The following is a 14,253-nucleotide window of genomic DNA, read 5'->3' as shown; positions in this document are numbered from 1 at the left end:
CCCTTTCCATTCTGAAAATTTACCATTTATTCCTACCCTTTGTTTCCTTTCTTTTAACCAGTTCTCAATCCATGAAAGGATCTTCCCTCTTATTCCATGACAATGTAATTTACACAAGAGCCTTTGGTGAGGGACTTTGTCAAAAGCTTTTTGAAAATCTAAGTATACTATATCTACTGGATCCCCCTTGTCCGCATGTTTATTAACCCCTTCAAAGAACTCTAATAGATTAGTAAGGGTACGTCTAGACTACATGCCTCTGTCGCCAGAGGCATGTAGATTAGGCTACCAGACATAGGAAAATGAAGCGGCGATTTATATAATCGCCGCTTCATTTAAATTTTACATGGCTGCTGCGCTGAGCCGACAAACAGCTGATCTGCTGTTTGTCGGCTCAGCGCGATAGTCTGGACACGCGGGTGTCGACATCAAAGGTATTTGTCGACCACCCAGGTAAACCTCATCCCAGGAGGCATACCTGGGTGGTCGACAAATACCTTTGATGACACCCACGCGTCCAGACTATCGCGCTGAGCCGACAAACAGCTGATTAGCTGTTTGTCGGCTCAGCGCAGCAGCCATGTAAATTTAAATGAAGCAGTGATTATTTAAATCGCCGCTTCATTTTCCTATGTCTGGTAGCATAATCTACATGCCTCTGGCGACAGAGGCATGTAGTCTAGACGTAGCCTAAGACATGATTTCCCTTTACAGAAACTCAACTTTTGCCCAACAAATTATATTCTTCTATGTGCTTAACAATTTTATTCTTAACTATTGTTTCCACTAATTTGCCCGGTACTGATGTTAGACTTACCGGTGTGTAATTGCCAGGATCACCTCTAGAGCCCTTTTTAAATATTGGTGTCACGTTAGCTATCTTCCAGTCATTAGATACGGAAGCCGGTTTAAAGGATAGATTACAAACCACAGTTAACAGTTCTGCAGTTTCCCATTTGAGTTCTTTTAGAACCCTTGGGTGAATGCCATCCGGTCCCGGTATTTTGTTAATGTTAAGTTTTTCTATTTGTTCCAATATAAAGCTGTCCTTTATATCAGGACGGGTCCAGCAAGCTGTCTTCTGATTGGTTCCCCATAAGCTCTTTCCTGATTGGGTAGGACTCTGAAGGCTCCCTCTAGCCTGCTTTAACCCCTCCCTGCTGGGCAGTTACCCAAGGCCCAGTGAGGAAATGTCTGCCTGGAACACCCAAAAGACGATAGCTAAGTAGTACTGCGGGAAGAGGGTTACTGACCACTAGCGGAACAGAAAATTTTTGTCCTTGGATAATAGGGTTGTTATTCATGTTGGAGCTCAAACTTCTCCAACACGAGGAGAACTTCAGACCTCTATGGCTTCTACCACTCAGAATGATTATAGCTTTGTTCCTTAAATCAAACTTTGGTTCATAGAAGTTGTAACTTAAGGATTTAGGTACTGAAATGTTTATAATCCACTCAGAAAAGAATATATAGAAGTTCCTGCTTTGGAAGATATTTCTTTGATCAGAGCTCGGAGGACATATGCTTGGTCTAGATAATGGGGGTTAATACTGCAGCTCATTGAAAATATACAACAACCTGACCAGAAAGAAAACAATCTTTTGGAGAAAATTAAAAATTCTTGGTTTCAAAGAAGCAAAGCAATGTGAAATGTGTAGAGGCCTTTCTATCTATGTATATAAAAAAACTAATGGAGAAATAAACACAGGATTGGGAATCAGGAGTAGAGCTGAGAAAATATTGATTCTAGGGTGTGTGTGTGTATGTGTGTGTGTGTGTGTGTGTGTGTGTGTGTGTGTGTGTGTGTGTTTAAATAGGAGCAAGGGTGTTTAAATAGGAGCAAGGCATCAGAATAGCCAGTAGGCATAGGGTTGGGGCACTCACCTAGGATATAGGATGCCCAGCTTCAAGTCTCTGGTCAGAGTCAGCTCCTAGGCTGTTTGCTGTTCTGGTGGAAATGTTTCTCTCAACTTTTTGTTCTGGACCAGAGAAACTTATCCTGACAGAGCATTGATCAAAAATGACTTAGTCCAGAAAAACACAAAATCCCCCAACATTTTGGTGTTATCAAATCAGTGTTTTCTAATGAAAAAAGTTTTGTTAGAAAATTCCTAGCCAGCCCAAGTCAGGAGTTCAAAGGCTAGCTCTGCTATTGACTCACCTTGAGGCCTTGGACAAGTCATTTCAACTTTGCTTCCCTGTGTACAAAAATGAATGAGGGTAACAATTTAGCTGTATACCTCACTGGACTCTTTGTAGATTCCTGCATAAGTAATTTTTTAAAAATGGATCACTTAGGCTCTTCTGAAAATGTTAATCAGTGGGACTACCCATCACTTTTTTGAGTATTAGGAAAATTTGCTTATCATTGTATACTGTGCAAAAGAGAAATGATTGTATACATTGTGACAATTATTTCATTTGTATTCCATTGTGGATGAAATTTACATAAATATTAAACTGTGCTTCTTATCTGAAACGTGACTGTAAACTATCCAAGATTAGGTGGGGCCAAGGCATGGTAGTCATTGCCACTGGGTTTTCATTGAGTGCTGGCTGAAATTTAAAGCATGGCAATGACAGCAATTATTATTTACCACTTTTCTACACGAAGTCCACTGCACCACCTGATTATATTCCCTTATTCTCAAAGAGGTGAGTGTGGCACCTTATATTTTGTTAACACAACTCTAAAACATGTAAAAAAAGTCACACTGAAAAACATGCTGACGTTTAGCTTTGTGTAAATACATTGTAAAATGAGTAACACAATGTTATTGTTATGTTTAAGATATGGTTGGAACCTTAAAGGAAATTCTTCCCAGCCTCGAAAAAGATATTGATGTTTGGGTAATGACAAAAGACTGCACTCTGCCAAATGTTAAAACCCTTTTAGACAAACTGGAAGCTGCATCTGAAGACGGTGTACCAGTTAATCTTCGCTCTGTAAACAACCTCAAGTCTTCTGTACTCTACATTTTTACCTCAGGAACAACAGGTACAACTCTCTTACATTTCCATCATTTCCTCAAACTGTTTATGAAACCATCATACATCAGTTAATTTGTCTGCATCAGACACCTTAAAAGTATCACCTTGGTCGATAGGAGAAATTATCAGAAGCTCAAGAAAGACAATGGTCATTTCCCAAGCTGTTGGCATAGAGGATCCCCCACCTTTTCACCTGCCCAGCTGAATTTCTTAAATCCTGGGGCAGAGCATTATGCCCTATTATTATTGATGCCTGCTAGTCAGCACTGCAAACATAACAATAATATTTTGGTTTAAAATGCAGCTACAGAGCTAATGTGTACAGGTATATCTAGATCTTTATAATATCCTTTCAAAACAAATGACTATGCACTTATTGTGAAGTGAGTGTTCTGTAAGTTGCTTTGAATGCAGGTCACCAAAGAGACAGAAAATAGGATTAAGTTACTAACCTCTTAGTTGAGAAACAGATGGCTGGGTTCAATACTATTGCTCCAGTGGCTAAGAGGTTAAGACTTTTAAAAAATTCTTATAATTGACATAAAAAGCGGCATGATGTTTTTAGGATAAACAGATTGGTGTTTCTTATTCAGCTGAAGACTCATTTGTGGTTTCAGTCATGAGATGTTTTAAAAATAACTTGCATCTCACAATCATGCCCAAGCGTGATTATTTTGTTGATTTTTATTTGCCTCCATGGGATCATACATTAGTTTATTATAGAACTAAATTCTATTTGTTTTTAAAATAGTTTAAAAAACCCACAACTTTTGTAAACATTATTCAGAGAGAAAATTACGTTTGAAATAATGGTGAAAAAATAATCCTGAGCTTGCTACTATCGATAGGAATGTAGTTCTGAATACTCTTAGCTAAATCACGTTATAGACTTCTCTAGGTTGTCTACTCTGTAACATAGTTCTTACAATGTCAGCTAAGGTCTACGTATGAAGCAGAAGTAGAAAAATTCAATGCATAGAATTAATCTAATATAGATTTAATCTAATATAGTTTAGTTACCTGCAAAGGTAAGAAAATGTGAGTGAGTGTTTGTAGCCCGTGCCCATACAACTTTATCTCTTTTTAATGTACAGTGTAATTGCAAAAACAATGGTTATATAGAATGGAAGAAAGTTAGAGGGGAACTGAATCATTATGTCTAATGCAATTAGATCCATGTAGTGCAATCTGATCCATTTATCCTTTTCATGCTTTCCAATAATATAAGAACACATGATTGCTGATATAATTAATAATCTAGATTTACTGGCCGAGTTAAGAGGAGTTAAAATCTTGTGCAGCTTTTAGTCATTTTGTGGCATCTAATGCCAGGGGAAATCAAAAGCAAATACAATGAAAGGGTTTTTCAAAGTGCTAGCTTATTTTGATCAATAAAATAATTTTGTATCTATGTATGCTAAAGTAAGGAAGGCTGATTCATAAAGGAAAGAATCTTTCCCTTACATAATGCATCACAGATCTAGCTACAGTATTAGGTAGGAATGGTGTCCCAAGACTCTGTTTGTCAGAGGCTGGGAATGGGTGATAGGGGAGGGATCACTTGATAATTAACTATTCTGTTAGTTCCCTCTAGAGAGCCTGGTGCTGCCATTGTTGGAAGACAGCATTCTAGGCTAGATGGACGTGTAGCTTGACCCAATATGGCCGTTCTTATGTTCTTCTTGGTAGTGACCTGAGTGCCCAGGTGAGCCTTCTTCTGGAATGTCAAGAGGAGGCCACTATTAGAGGCAGTCAGGAGGAAAAACTCAATGAATCTGGATATCAATATGGAAAATCTTTTGTTTGCAGTGTTTTATTTATTTATGCTTGGAAAGATATGTATTTGTGAGTGGCTCTCACCCCAAACACAGCTTTATAAACCTGGTTAGCTTACTTAGTACAAACTCCTAATTGGTTTTTAATTTTGTATATTTATGATTATCCATTTTGTAGTCCTTATCTTTCTGAATTTTAAACAGCAACTGCTAATGGTGTTCTGGTTCCTGAGAACAGCCTTTATCCAGGAGCACAAGAAAGGAAAAACAAGTTCTTCTAGAACTCTTTTCCAGAAGACAGATATCTTACTGCTTCCCACATCATCTGCTAAGGAACAGACATTTGGGAGGCAGGAAAGCCCTTGGATCTTATGGGAGAGAGATACTATGAAATCAGTGTCATGTGATGATGCTAAAGAATCACATAAAGAGGTGATTTCTTTCAACACTGAACAAAGATTAGAAGTAAGAAAAACAATATTGTTTTTCAAGTTTCTTCAGCTTCACCTTAGTGCTTGTGCCTAGAACATTCCTCAGTCTGCTTTCTATCAGACTTCCTTGGTCAGTTGTCAAGAAACTGTACACATCCACAGGTGGGGTAAAGTGTGTGAAAAGCCAAAATGAAATGGAACAAAGTCATGACAGCTGTGAGTGTCTGTTTGTAGAGCTGCCCAGGAAACAAAGATGGGGCTTTCTACAAAACTGGTTCTTGCCACGAGTTGTCTATATCCTGTACTGATCAGTAATATGGATGTTGGCTTCCCTTTTAAAGCACTGCACCTCTGATACTGCTGTGCTGCTATAGTGCTTTAATGAAGAAGCTTTAAGTTGATAGGAGAAAGCTCTCCTGTTGACTTCATTAATCCATCTCCCTGAAAAGTGGTTTCTGTCGGCAGGAGAAGTTCTCCCTTGGATGTAGTGCTTTTTGCACAGAGGATCAGGTTAGTGTAACTACATCACTGAATGTCATAGTGATACCAATCTAGGTCTGCAGTGTAGACCAGACTTTCGGTTACCTTTCCCAGAGCAGAAGCAGAGTTCTGCATAAGCTCAAAAGCTTATATTTTTCACCAACTGAAGTTGGTCCAATTATGGATATTAGCTCACCAAGGCTGTGTCTAGACTGCAGGTTTTTTCGAAAAAAGTAGCCTTTTTTCGAAAAACTTCACCTGTGTCTAGACTACAGCCGTGTTCTTTCGAAATTAAATCAAAAGAATGTGGCTTTTCTTTCGATGGAGATACTCCTCATTTCACGAGGAAGAACGCCTTTTTCGAAGGAGATCTGTTGAAAATAAGTGAGTGTGGACATGGCGAAGCCTTTTTTTCTAAAATAATGGCCTCCAGGAAGAAGCCCTGGTAGACAATCTGGGGCATGCCTTGCATGTCTCTGGTTCCTGTCTGCAGCCATTTTTTAAAGGGACAGTCACCTTCACAGCCAGTTGTGGCAACAAAGCAGCCAGAGCACACGGCTGTTCAAGTGCAGTCGTGTCCCAGCCCCAAGACCCTCCTGGCCCTTCCAGATAGCCTTCTGGGGACTGAACCAGGGGCTCCAAACGCCGGGCACCACCATGGTCTGGGCCAGAGCTCAAAACCCTTCTCGAGCTGTGGTCAGAGGAGGAGGCCTTACAAGCCCTGAACACCAGGCGGCGAAATGCGGACATTTTTGTCCGCATGGCAGAGGCCCTGGCCCAGAGAGGGCACCACCCCCGCACCCAGGACCAGGTGCGCTCTAAAGTAAAGGAGCTGTGCCAAGGCTATGTGAAGGCCAGGGAGGAGAGCTCCCGTTCTGGGGCAGCGCCCTGCTCCTGCCCCTGTTATTCAGAGCTGGCCCAGATCCTTGGTGGTGGGGAAGCACGCACACCACTGTGTCTCATCCAGTCTGGCTTGGGGGACCCTGTGGTGGACGCGCCAGAGCAGGACCTAGAGCAGTCCAGGGAGTCTGGAGATGGGGGAGATGGTGCTAGAGGAGGAGGACAGTGAGGAGACAGTGACTCTCACTCTGGAGCCAGTCACCCAGACCCCAGAGGCCTCCCAAGTGTCATCTGAAGCCGGAGACGAAGCAGCAGGTGAGTGCAGTGATGTCGTGTAACACACGGGGGGGGGGGGGGAAGGGAGGAGGTGGGTGCACAGTGGGTGATGCACAAGGGAAACCTGTTATACTCACCATGGACATCATGCAGCTGGCTATGCATGTGCCAACATGTTCAGCGGTACAGTGTGACACATGGGGGTGCGCCACGTGGTGGCATAAACCATGTCCGGAACACACCCAGGTGGGTTGTCAGTGTGAGGTCCCATTGGCACTTCAGGACCCCTGTGATGCTCAGGCTGATGCCCAGGACACACATGGTGTTACCTTCAGAATGTCTGAGTCCCCTGTCTGAAGGAGAGGGCATGCCTTTTGGACAGCTGTTGCACACATGACTGATTGTGATAGAAATGTAGCCGTGTTAGTCTGATCTAAGGATGTGGGTCTGGCCCACGAAAGCTCATCACCTAATAAACCATCTTATTAGTCTTTTAAGTGCTACATAGTCCTGTTTTTTATGACTGATTGTGTCTTCCTCTTTTCCTCCACAGCCGGACCAGCTGTGCAAGAGAGCCGCAGCACCCCAGCCCCACCTCCATCCCGGGGACATGGGAGCCGCAGACACAGGCATGTCTATGCAGACATCCTGAGGCAGCATGTGGCGGCCGTGCAGGAGCTCAACACCATCCTGCAAGAGAGGGTGGAGGCAGAGGCTCGGTGGCATGATCGGCTGATGGAGGAGCTTGTCCAGCAGTGCACGTCCCTGTGTACCACTCTCAGGGAGGTCTGTGGCTTGCCTGCTCCTGTGCCTGGTCCTGCTCCTCCAGCACCCCATGACCCCACCACACCAACCCCCCCTTCCACAGCACCATCCCTTTCCCCCTTTGTACCTCCCTCTCCCCCAGCCCCTCTCTCCCCCTGGCCCTCCTTTCCCCCAGGCCTCCCAGTCCCAAGTGCTCCTACCCTCTGTCGTCCAGCCAACAGACAGTCACCCCACCTGATCCCGTGGCCATGGTGGACCCCGAACACGAGGCACAAGCAGGAGACCGCGAGCAGGCAAGCACCATGCAACCTCATCCCCTTCCCCCCTCCAGGTTTCAAGCACCCCCATAACCCCAGTTAAATACCAAGCATTGTGTTAAAGAAAATGTTTATTGTACATAGTTTGTCATGAAAGTTTATTTTCTCCATCAAAATCAACAAAAGCTTTTTTATGTTTGCAACAGTTATACATTCTTTCAGTTATTGATATTTATAACAATAAAACAGAACTTATTCTTTTGAGACAAACCCTGGTGTTTATTATTTCTACAAACAGGGTCAGGATATGGGTTGAAGAGGGAAGCTTATATTGGGCCAGGGCCAAGCCCCCAGACAGAAGCCCTTCAGGAGAGTCAGTGGCCTCCAATAGAGAATCGCTCCCGTAGGGCCTCCCAGATGCAAACAGCAGACCGGTGAGCCTGGCGGATGGCAGCTGTCTGGGGCTGGGCAAAGTGCCTCTCCTGACCATCAGCACCTGTACCCCACCCTGGTAGGAAGGCCTCCCCTTTCCTTTCTACCAGGTTATGGAGAACGCAACACGCAGCCACCCCCTCAGGGATGTTGCGTTCCCCCATGTCTAGCCGTGTGAGCAAGCACCGGAATCTCCCTTTTAAACGTCTGAACGCACATTCCACCTGGTTGCGAGCTCGGTTAAGGCGAGCATTAAACTGCTCCTTGCTCGCATCCAGGTGGCTGGTGTAGGGCTTCATCAGCCATGGCAACAGGGGATAGGTGGCATCAGCCACTATGCACACCGACATGTACACACCCCCAATCGCAAAGTCGTGATGCGGGATAAATGTTCCTGCCTGAAGCCTCCAGTAGAGGTACGAGTTCCTGAAGATGCGGGCATCATGTGCCCGCCCTGACCACCCAACACAAATGTCAGTAAACTGGCCTCGATGGTCGACCAGGGCCTGGAGGACCATTGAAAAGTAGCCCTTTCTGTTAATGAATTGGGCTGCACGATGGGGCGGTGCACGGATTGGAATGTGTCCCCCATCGAGCGCTCCTCCACAGTTCGGGAAATCAAGGGCAGCAAAGCCTGCCACGACGCAGTTCGGATCTGCTAGACGGACGAGCCTGTTCAGCAGCTCAGAATTGATGGCCCTCACCACCTGCAGAAAGAGACAGACAACAAAATTTTAGAAGGGGTGCCTTATCTCTTAGGAGGAGAACCCACCACCCACCTTCCCTCTCAAACACCCCGAGAATCCCCTCCTCAGAACTCCTCCCTCCCCGGGCAGCTCACGGTGAGTGGAGGAGCTCCCTCCCATTCCCACTCCTACTCCACTTTGCCCTTTCCTGACAGTCTCCCTTCCCCTCCCCCCCCAAACTGTGACTGTCACCTGACAATGACTTACCTCCATCAGTATGGACCCAACAGTAGACCTGCCCACTCCAAATTGGTGTCCCACAGAGCAGTAGCTGTCGGGGGTGGCCAGCTTCCAGAGGGCAATGGCGACCCTCTTTTCCAGGGGGATGGTGGGCCGCAGATGGGTGTCCTGCCGTTGCAGAGCCGGGGCTAGCCAGGTACACAGCTCCTGGAAAGTGGCCTTCCGCATCCGGAAGTTGCGGAGCCACCCTGGGTCATCACAAAGCTCCATAAAGAGCCTGTCTAACCAGTCAGAGCTGGTGTCAAGCCTCCAAAAACGCCTCTCCACAAAGAAGTTTGGAGGCAAGGGCAGTGAGGCTGCATGACAGACATACCCTTCATACCTCTGGTCTGGGTCCAGATGGGGAAGTAGCCTCATGACTGTGTCATGCAGATGCAGCAACAGCGCTGGCTCCATGCCAAAAAAAGGGGTCTAAAACAGGAAAACCTCCAAACAAAAAACCTACTGGGGTGTCCCAGGAAGCTGGGAACTCTCCAAACAGGCACTGCAATACCTTGCTTACCTCCTAGAGGGACAGCAAAGGCAGCTGCAGGAGCAGAGCAACGGGTGTTCAGGGACATCCCTTTAACCATGCATCTCTGCAAAGGGCAGGCAGCAGGACCCAGAAGGAATGCTGCCCCCATGCCCTGGCAGAAGCGGTTCCGGGTGGCTTTTTCTTTAGAAAGAGCATCCAGCAGTCAGGATGCTCTTTTTCGAAAAAGCGGATCGATTTTCCGATCCGCGTATTGTATTCTAGACGCTCTTTTTCGAAAGACACTTTTTTGAAAGTTTCTTTTGAAAAAGCGTCTTTCGAAAGAGGCTTGCAGTCTAGACGTACCCCAACTCTTTGGATTTGACCATATGTCAGGCACGGAGCTCTTTCATATTTCCTCATGTCCTGGTCCATTTAATGTGGAATCACAGGACCCAGTGTACAGTGAGTTTATGCATCTCTGACCAGCGTACCTGCCCCTTAGTTTTATAGGACCAACAGATATAGTACCACATTAAACTTGCAAACATGTACTTGCAAATAAGTATCTATTTAGCTAAGTGGCTAGCTGAAAACATGGCTCTGGAATATAGAAAGATAACTAACATTAGTGTTATTGCTATTTCTTATCAAACTAGAGACCTCCACATTCAGCAAAGGTTAATTTTGACCTCTCTGTGATGTAGTGTTATGTCTTTTTTTTTTTTTTCATTGCAGGTCTACCAAAAGCTGCAGTTATCACTCATCTGCAGGTTCTGAAAGGAGCTGCAGGGTTATGGGCATTTGGTGCTACTGCCAATGACATTATTTATATAACTCTCCCTCTTTACCACAGTTCAGCTTCTCTCCTTGGCATTGGTGGATGTATTGTACTGGGTAAGCGCACTTCATTTTTATATCATTGTTGACTAAAGAATGAGTTAGTTTAGAACTGAGTTAATACACAGTGCAGAATCATTGCTATCAGTGGAGCTACTTAAACTTGTCTTACTATATCTGCCTTCTAAGTCAAAAAACAAATGATTCTGGAAATATTTTTTCTAGTTTTGTGATTCCTTTACCTTTTTTTCCCTAAAAAACTGTAGTATGGTCCATATTATTCACTTTTCTTTTAGGAAATTAGGTAAAATTCTGTTTATCCACTTATTTTCTTTTGGTATTAGGGTAACAAGGTAGCTGTCCCTTAAATGAAATTGGGCTCTGTATCACTGTTCCAATCCAGGTTTGCCTGAATTTTGTGTTGTGAGGAGGGTGGGGCTGCTCCTAGGAGTTATAAATGAGGCTAGGTCTAGACTATGGGACTTTATCGGAAAAAGTTAGGCAAACTGCGCTCCACACACAATTTTTAAGTTTTTTTTTTAATCCCACCTTAATACTGAAATTCCATTGTAATGGGCAATGCCTATGAATTTAGACCCATCAGTGAAACAAATGAGATTGACTTGTGTATTAAAATCAAAGTTCTGAAACCTTTACATGTTTCTGTAGTACATGTAGCAGGATTCTTGACAAGTTCACGCAACCAGTGTTTCCTTTTTATTCCCTTAATAAGGTGCAACTATTGTCTTAAGAAAGAAATTCTCAGCTAGTCAGTTCTGGAGTGACTGCAAAAAGTACAATGTGACTGTTATCCAGCACATTGGAGAAATTTGTCGTTACCTTTGCAACCAACCTGTGGTAAGTGGAATTAAAATTATGGCTATCCTAGCATTTGGTTATTCACTAATCTTTATCTTCATGCTTACTATTGTAGCTGTATTTATATTAAAAGGGAAATGTGAACAATAATTTAAAAGAAGAAAAAATTCTCTCCTCTTCCTCCTCCTCCTCCTCCTTCTCTCTCCCCCTCCCCTCTCCCCCCACACCCACCTTGCCTTTCTGTGCAAGGTTTCTGATGTATCTGTGACTGCCTGTAGATTGGTGCTAGGAAAACTGAACTGGCACCAAGGAATTGATACATCTTTAAACATGTAAGGGGAAAAGAAAATGTTCATGCTAAAAGTTTAGCAAAGAGTGAGTCTAGACTATCTACCTTAGCATTAATGCATTTTCAAAATTGTTTTGGGGACCAAATTAGACACTCTCACATTTTGTAGGCCTAACTTTGGCCCTACTAACTTTATTTTGGCTTGTAGACTATTTGTACACACAAGCCATCCTTTACTCTGTTCTTGAAGGTTTTAAAGGAGTCGCTACAGTTCAGAGACTCAAGAGAAAATGTTTTTAAATTCCTAATTAATTGGCTTACCCATCAGACTGATCTGCACTATTAAGGCTCAAAAAGGTGTCTACCCCTTCTAGGGGAGCACAGGGAGGGAAGAGGGAGTGTCTCTTTCAACCTGTCCTAATGCTGCAGTTGACCTTAGTGGGAGTTCTGTGACTATAGGGTCCCATTAGGAGAGTCTCATCATTGCACTAACCTCCTCAAAGGGGCAGAACCATGAATTCGCTAGCAGAGTGAACCCGCTACTTCTAGATCTGGAAGGCATCATGTCTGAGGGTATGTCTACACTAGAAAGTTAGTTCGAACTAACGGACGTTAGTTCGAACTAACTTTCCTATGCGCTACACTAGCGCTCCGCTAGTTCGAATTTGAATCGAACTAGCGGAGCGCTTAGTTCGAACTAGGTAAACCTCATTTTACGAGGACTAACGCCTAGTTCGAACTAGCTAGTTCGAACTAAGGGCTGTGTAGCCCTTTAGTTCGAACTAGTGGGAGGCTAGCCCTCCCCAGCCACTCTGGCCAAACCAGGGAAACTCTATGCCCCCTCCCGGCCCCGGACCCCTTAAAGGGGCACGGGCTGGCTACGGTGCCCGTGCCAGGTGCAAGCCTGCCAGCACCCAGCTAGCAGACCCTGCACCTGGCACGGCACAGAGCCACCCACCCGATGCCCCCCAGCCCACCCCCTCTTGCCGGGACCAGGCTGGCGGCTCCCGGGAGCTTGCCCTGGACCGCAAGAGGCGGGCACCTTCCTGGGCTAGTGCGGACATCGTGGACCTTGTCCACGATCTCCGCACTAGGCACAGGAAAGTGGCCGTCTAGGGCAGGAGAGCTGCCAGCCTGGCCACCCAGGACCAGGTGTGAATGAAAATCAAGGGGGTCCACTGAGACCCCCGACACTGAGCCCTGAGCTTACAATGGCCGTCCTGGGTCAGACCAAAGGTCCATCTAGCCCAGTAGCCTGTCTGCCCACAGCGGCCAACCCTAGGGACCCTGGAGGGGATGGACCGAAGACAATGACCAAGCCATTTGTCTCGTGCCATCCCTCTCCAGCCTTCCACAAACTTTGGGCAGGGACACCACTCCTACCCTCTGGCTAATAGGACTCCATGGACCCAACCTCCATGACTTGATCTCACTTCCCTTTAAACTCTGTTCTAGTTGTAGCCTTCACAGCCTCCTGCAGCAAGGAGTTCCACAGGTTAACTATTTGCTTTGTCAAGAACAACTTTCTCTTACTAGTTTCAAGCCTGCTACCCATTCCTTTCCTTTGGTGTCCTCTAGTCCTTCTTTATGGGAACTCAGGAAGAACTTTTCTGAATGCACCCTCTCCACCCAACCCCTGCTTTTACAGACCTCTATCCTGTCCCCCCTCCGTCTCCTCTTTTCTAAGCTGAACAGTCCCAGTCTCTGTAGCCTCTCTTCATCTGGGACCTGTTCCCAACCCCTGATCATGTTAGTTGCCCTCCCCTCTCCCAGCCTTTCTCTTCCCCTCTCCCACCTCCTTTTCCCAGTCTCCCCCAGTTTTTTTCAATAAAGACAGAGTCAATGTTGGAAGAAACGTTATCTTTATTTTGTACATCAAGAAGAAGGGGGGCTAGGGAAGGGCAAGTGGAAGGAGGTGAGGGAGGAATGGGGTACGAGCCCCCGATGGGGAGGACTGGGCTGGCTCTGCGGGCTTCTGGGGGTGGAAGCTCTCCTGCAGCCCCCAATTACTCCCTCTCCCCAGATGGCAGCCTGCGGCAAGTGCAGCCGGGCTGATGGCCGAGTGGTGTGATGTGCCCAGTGTGGGCACTCAGGGCACTCCAAGCCAGAACTTCTTTGCAAGCGGGGCACCCCTTAGAACTGTGTGTCCGGGGTGGGGGTCGGGACCCTTTAAGCGCAGCCCTCGGCTAGCCTGAGACAGTATCTCCATGCTCTAAGTCCTCCTTTTATGCCCTGCCGGCACTGCTTCCGGCCATCCTTAAGCCCTGTTCAGAGTCCACTCAATGTGGACTTACTAGTTCGAACTAGCAAAACGCTAGTTCGAACTAGTTTTTAGTTCTAGATGCGTTAGTTCGAACTAGCTTAGTTCGAATTAACTAATTCGAACTAAGTTAGTTCGAACTAGCGCTGTAGTGTAGACGTACCCTGAGTTTCCTTTGAGGTAGAGTAGTGACAATCCACAGTCCAGTCCTCTATCTTTAGCACATTGGTCACTATACAAAACTTCTTGCCTTGTAGAAACTGATAAACGTAGCATAGTTAAGTCCTCCGTTTTGTTTCAGCTATAAGGAGATATTATGTTAAAAAAGTGAAATATACTTGACATGTTCATTTATACTATC

General features: G+C 45.4%; 1 protein-coding gene across 2 annotated transcripts in view; it reads left to right on the top strand.

Moving 5' to 3' along the window:
* Nucleotides 1-14,253, top strand: part of SLC27A6 (solute carrier family 27 member 6) — a 65,567-nt gene that overhangs the window by 7,483 nt on the left and 43,831 nt on the right. Inside the window, exons 2-4 of one of the 2 annotated variants that reach the window (XM_006131869.5) lie at nt 2,792-2,998; nt 10,423-10,581; nt 11,258-11,382. In XM_006131869.5, the coding sequence (XP_006131931.2) occupies nt 2,792-2,998; nt 10,423-10,581; nt 11,258-11,382 (491 nt within the window). The remainder of the gene's footprint in view (nt 1-2,791; nt 2,999-10,422; nt 10,582-11,257; nt 11,383-14,253) is intronic. The other variant, XM_006131870.5, reaches the window with a different exon arrangement.

The sequence above is a fragment of the Pelodiscus sinensis genome, chromosome 6, assembly GCF_052426305.1.
Source record: "Pelodiscus sinensis isolate ZL-2025 chromosome 6, ASM5242630v1, whole genome shotgun sequence".
Lineage (NCBI taxonomy): Eukaryota > Metazoa > Chordata > Testudines > Trionychidae > Pelodiscus > Pelodiscus sinensis.
This window is presented reverse-complemented; position numbering and strand designations above follow the sequence as displayed.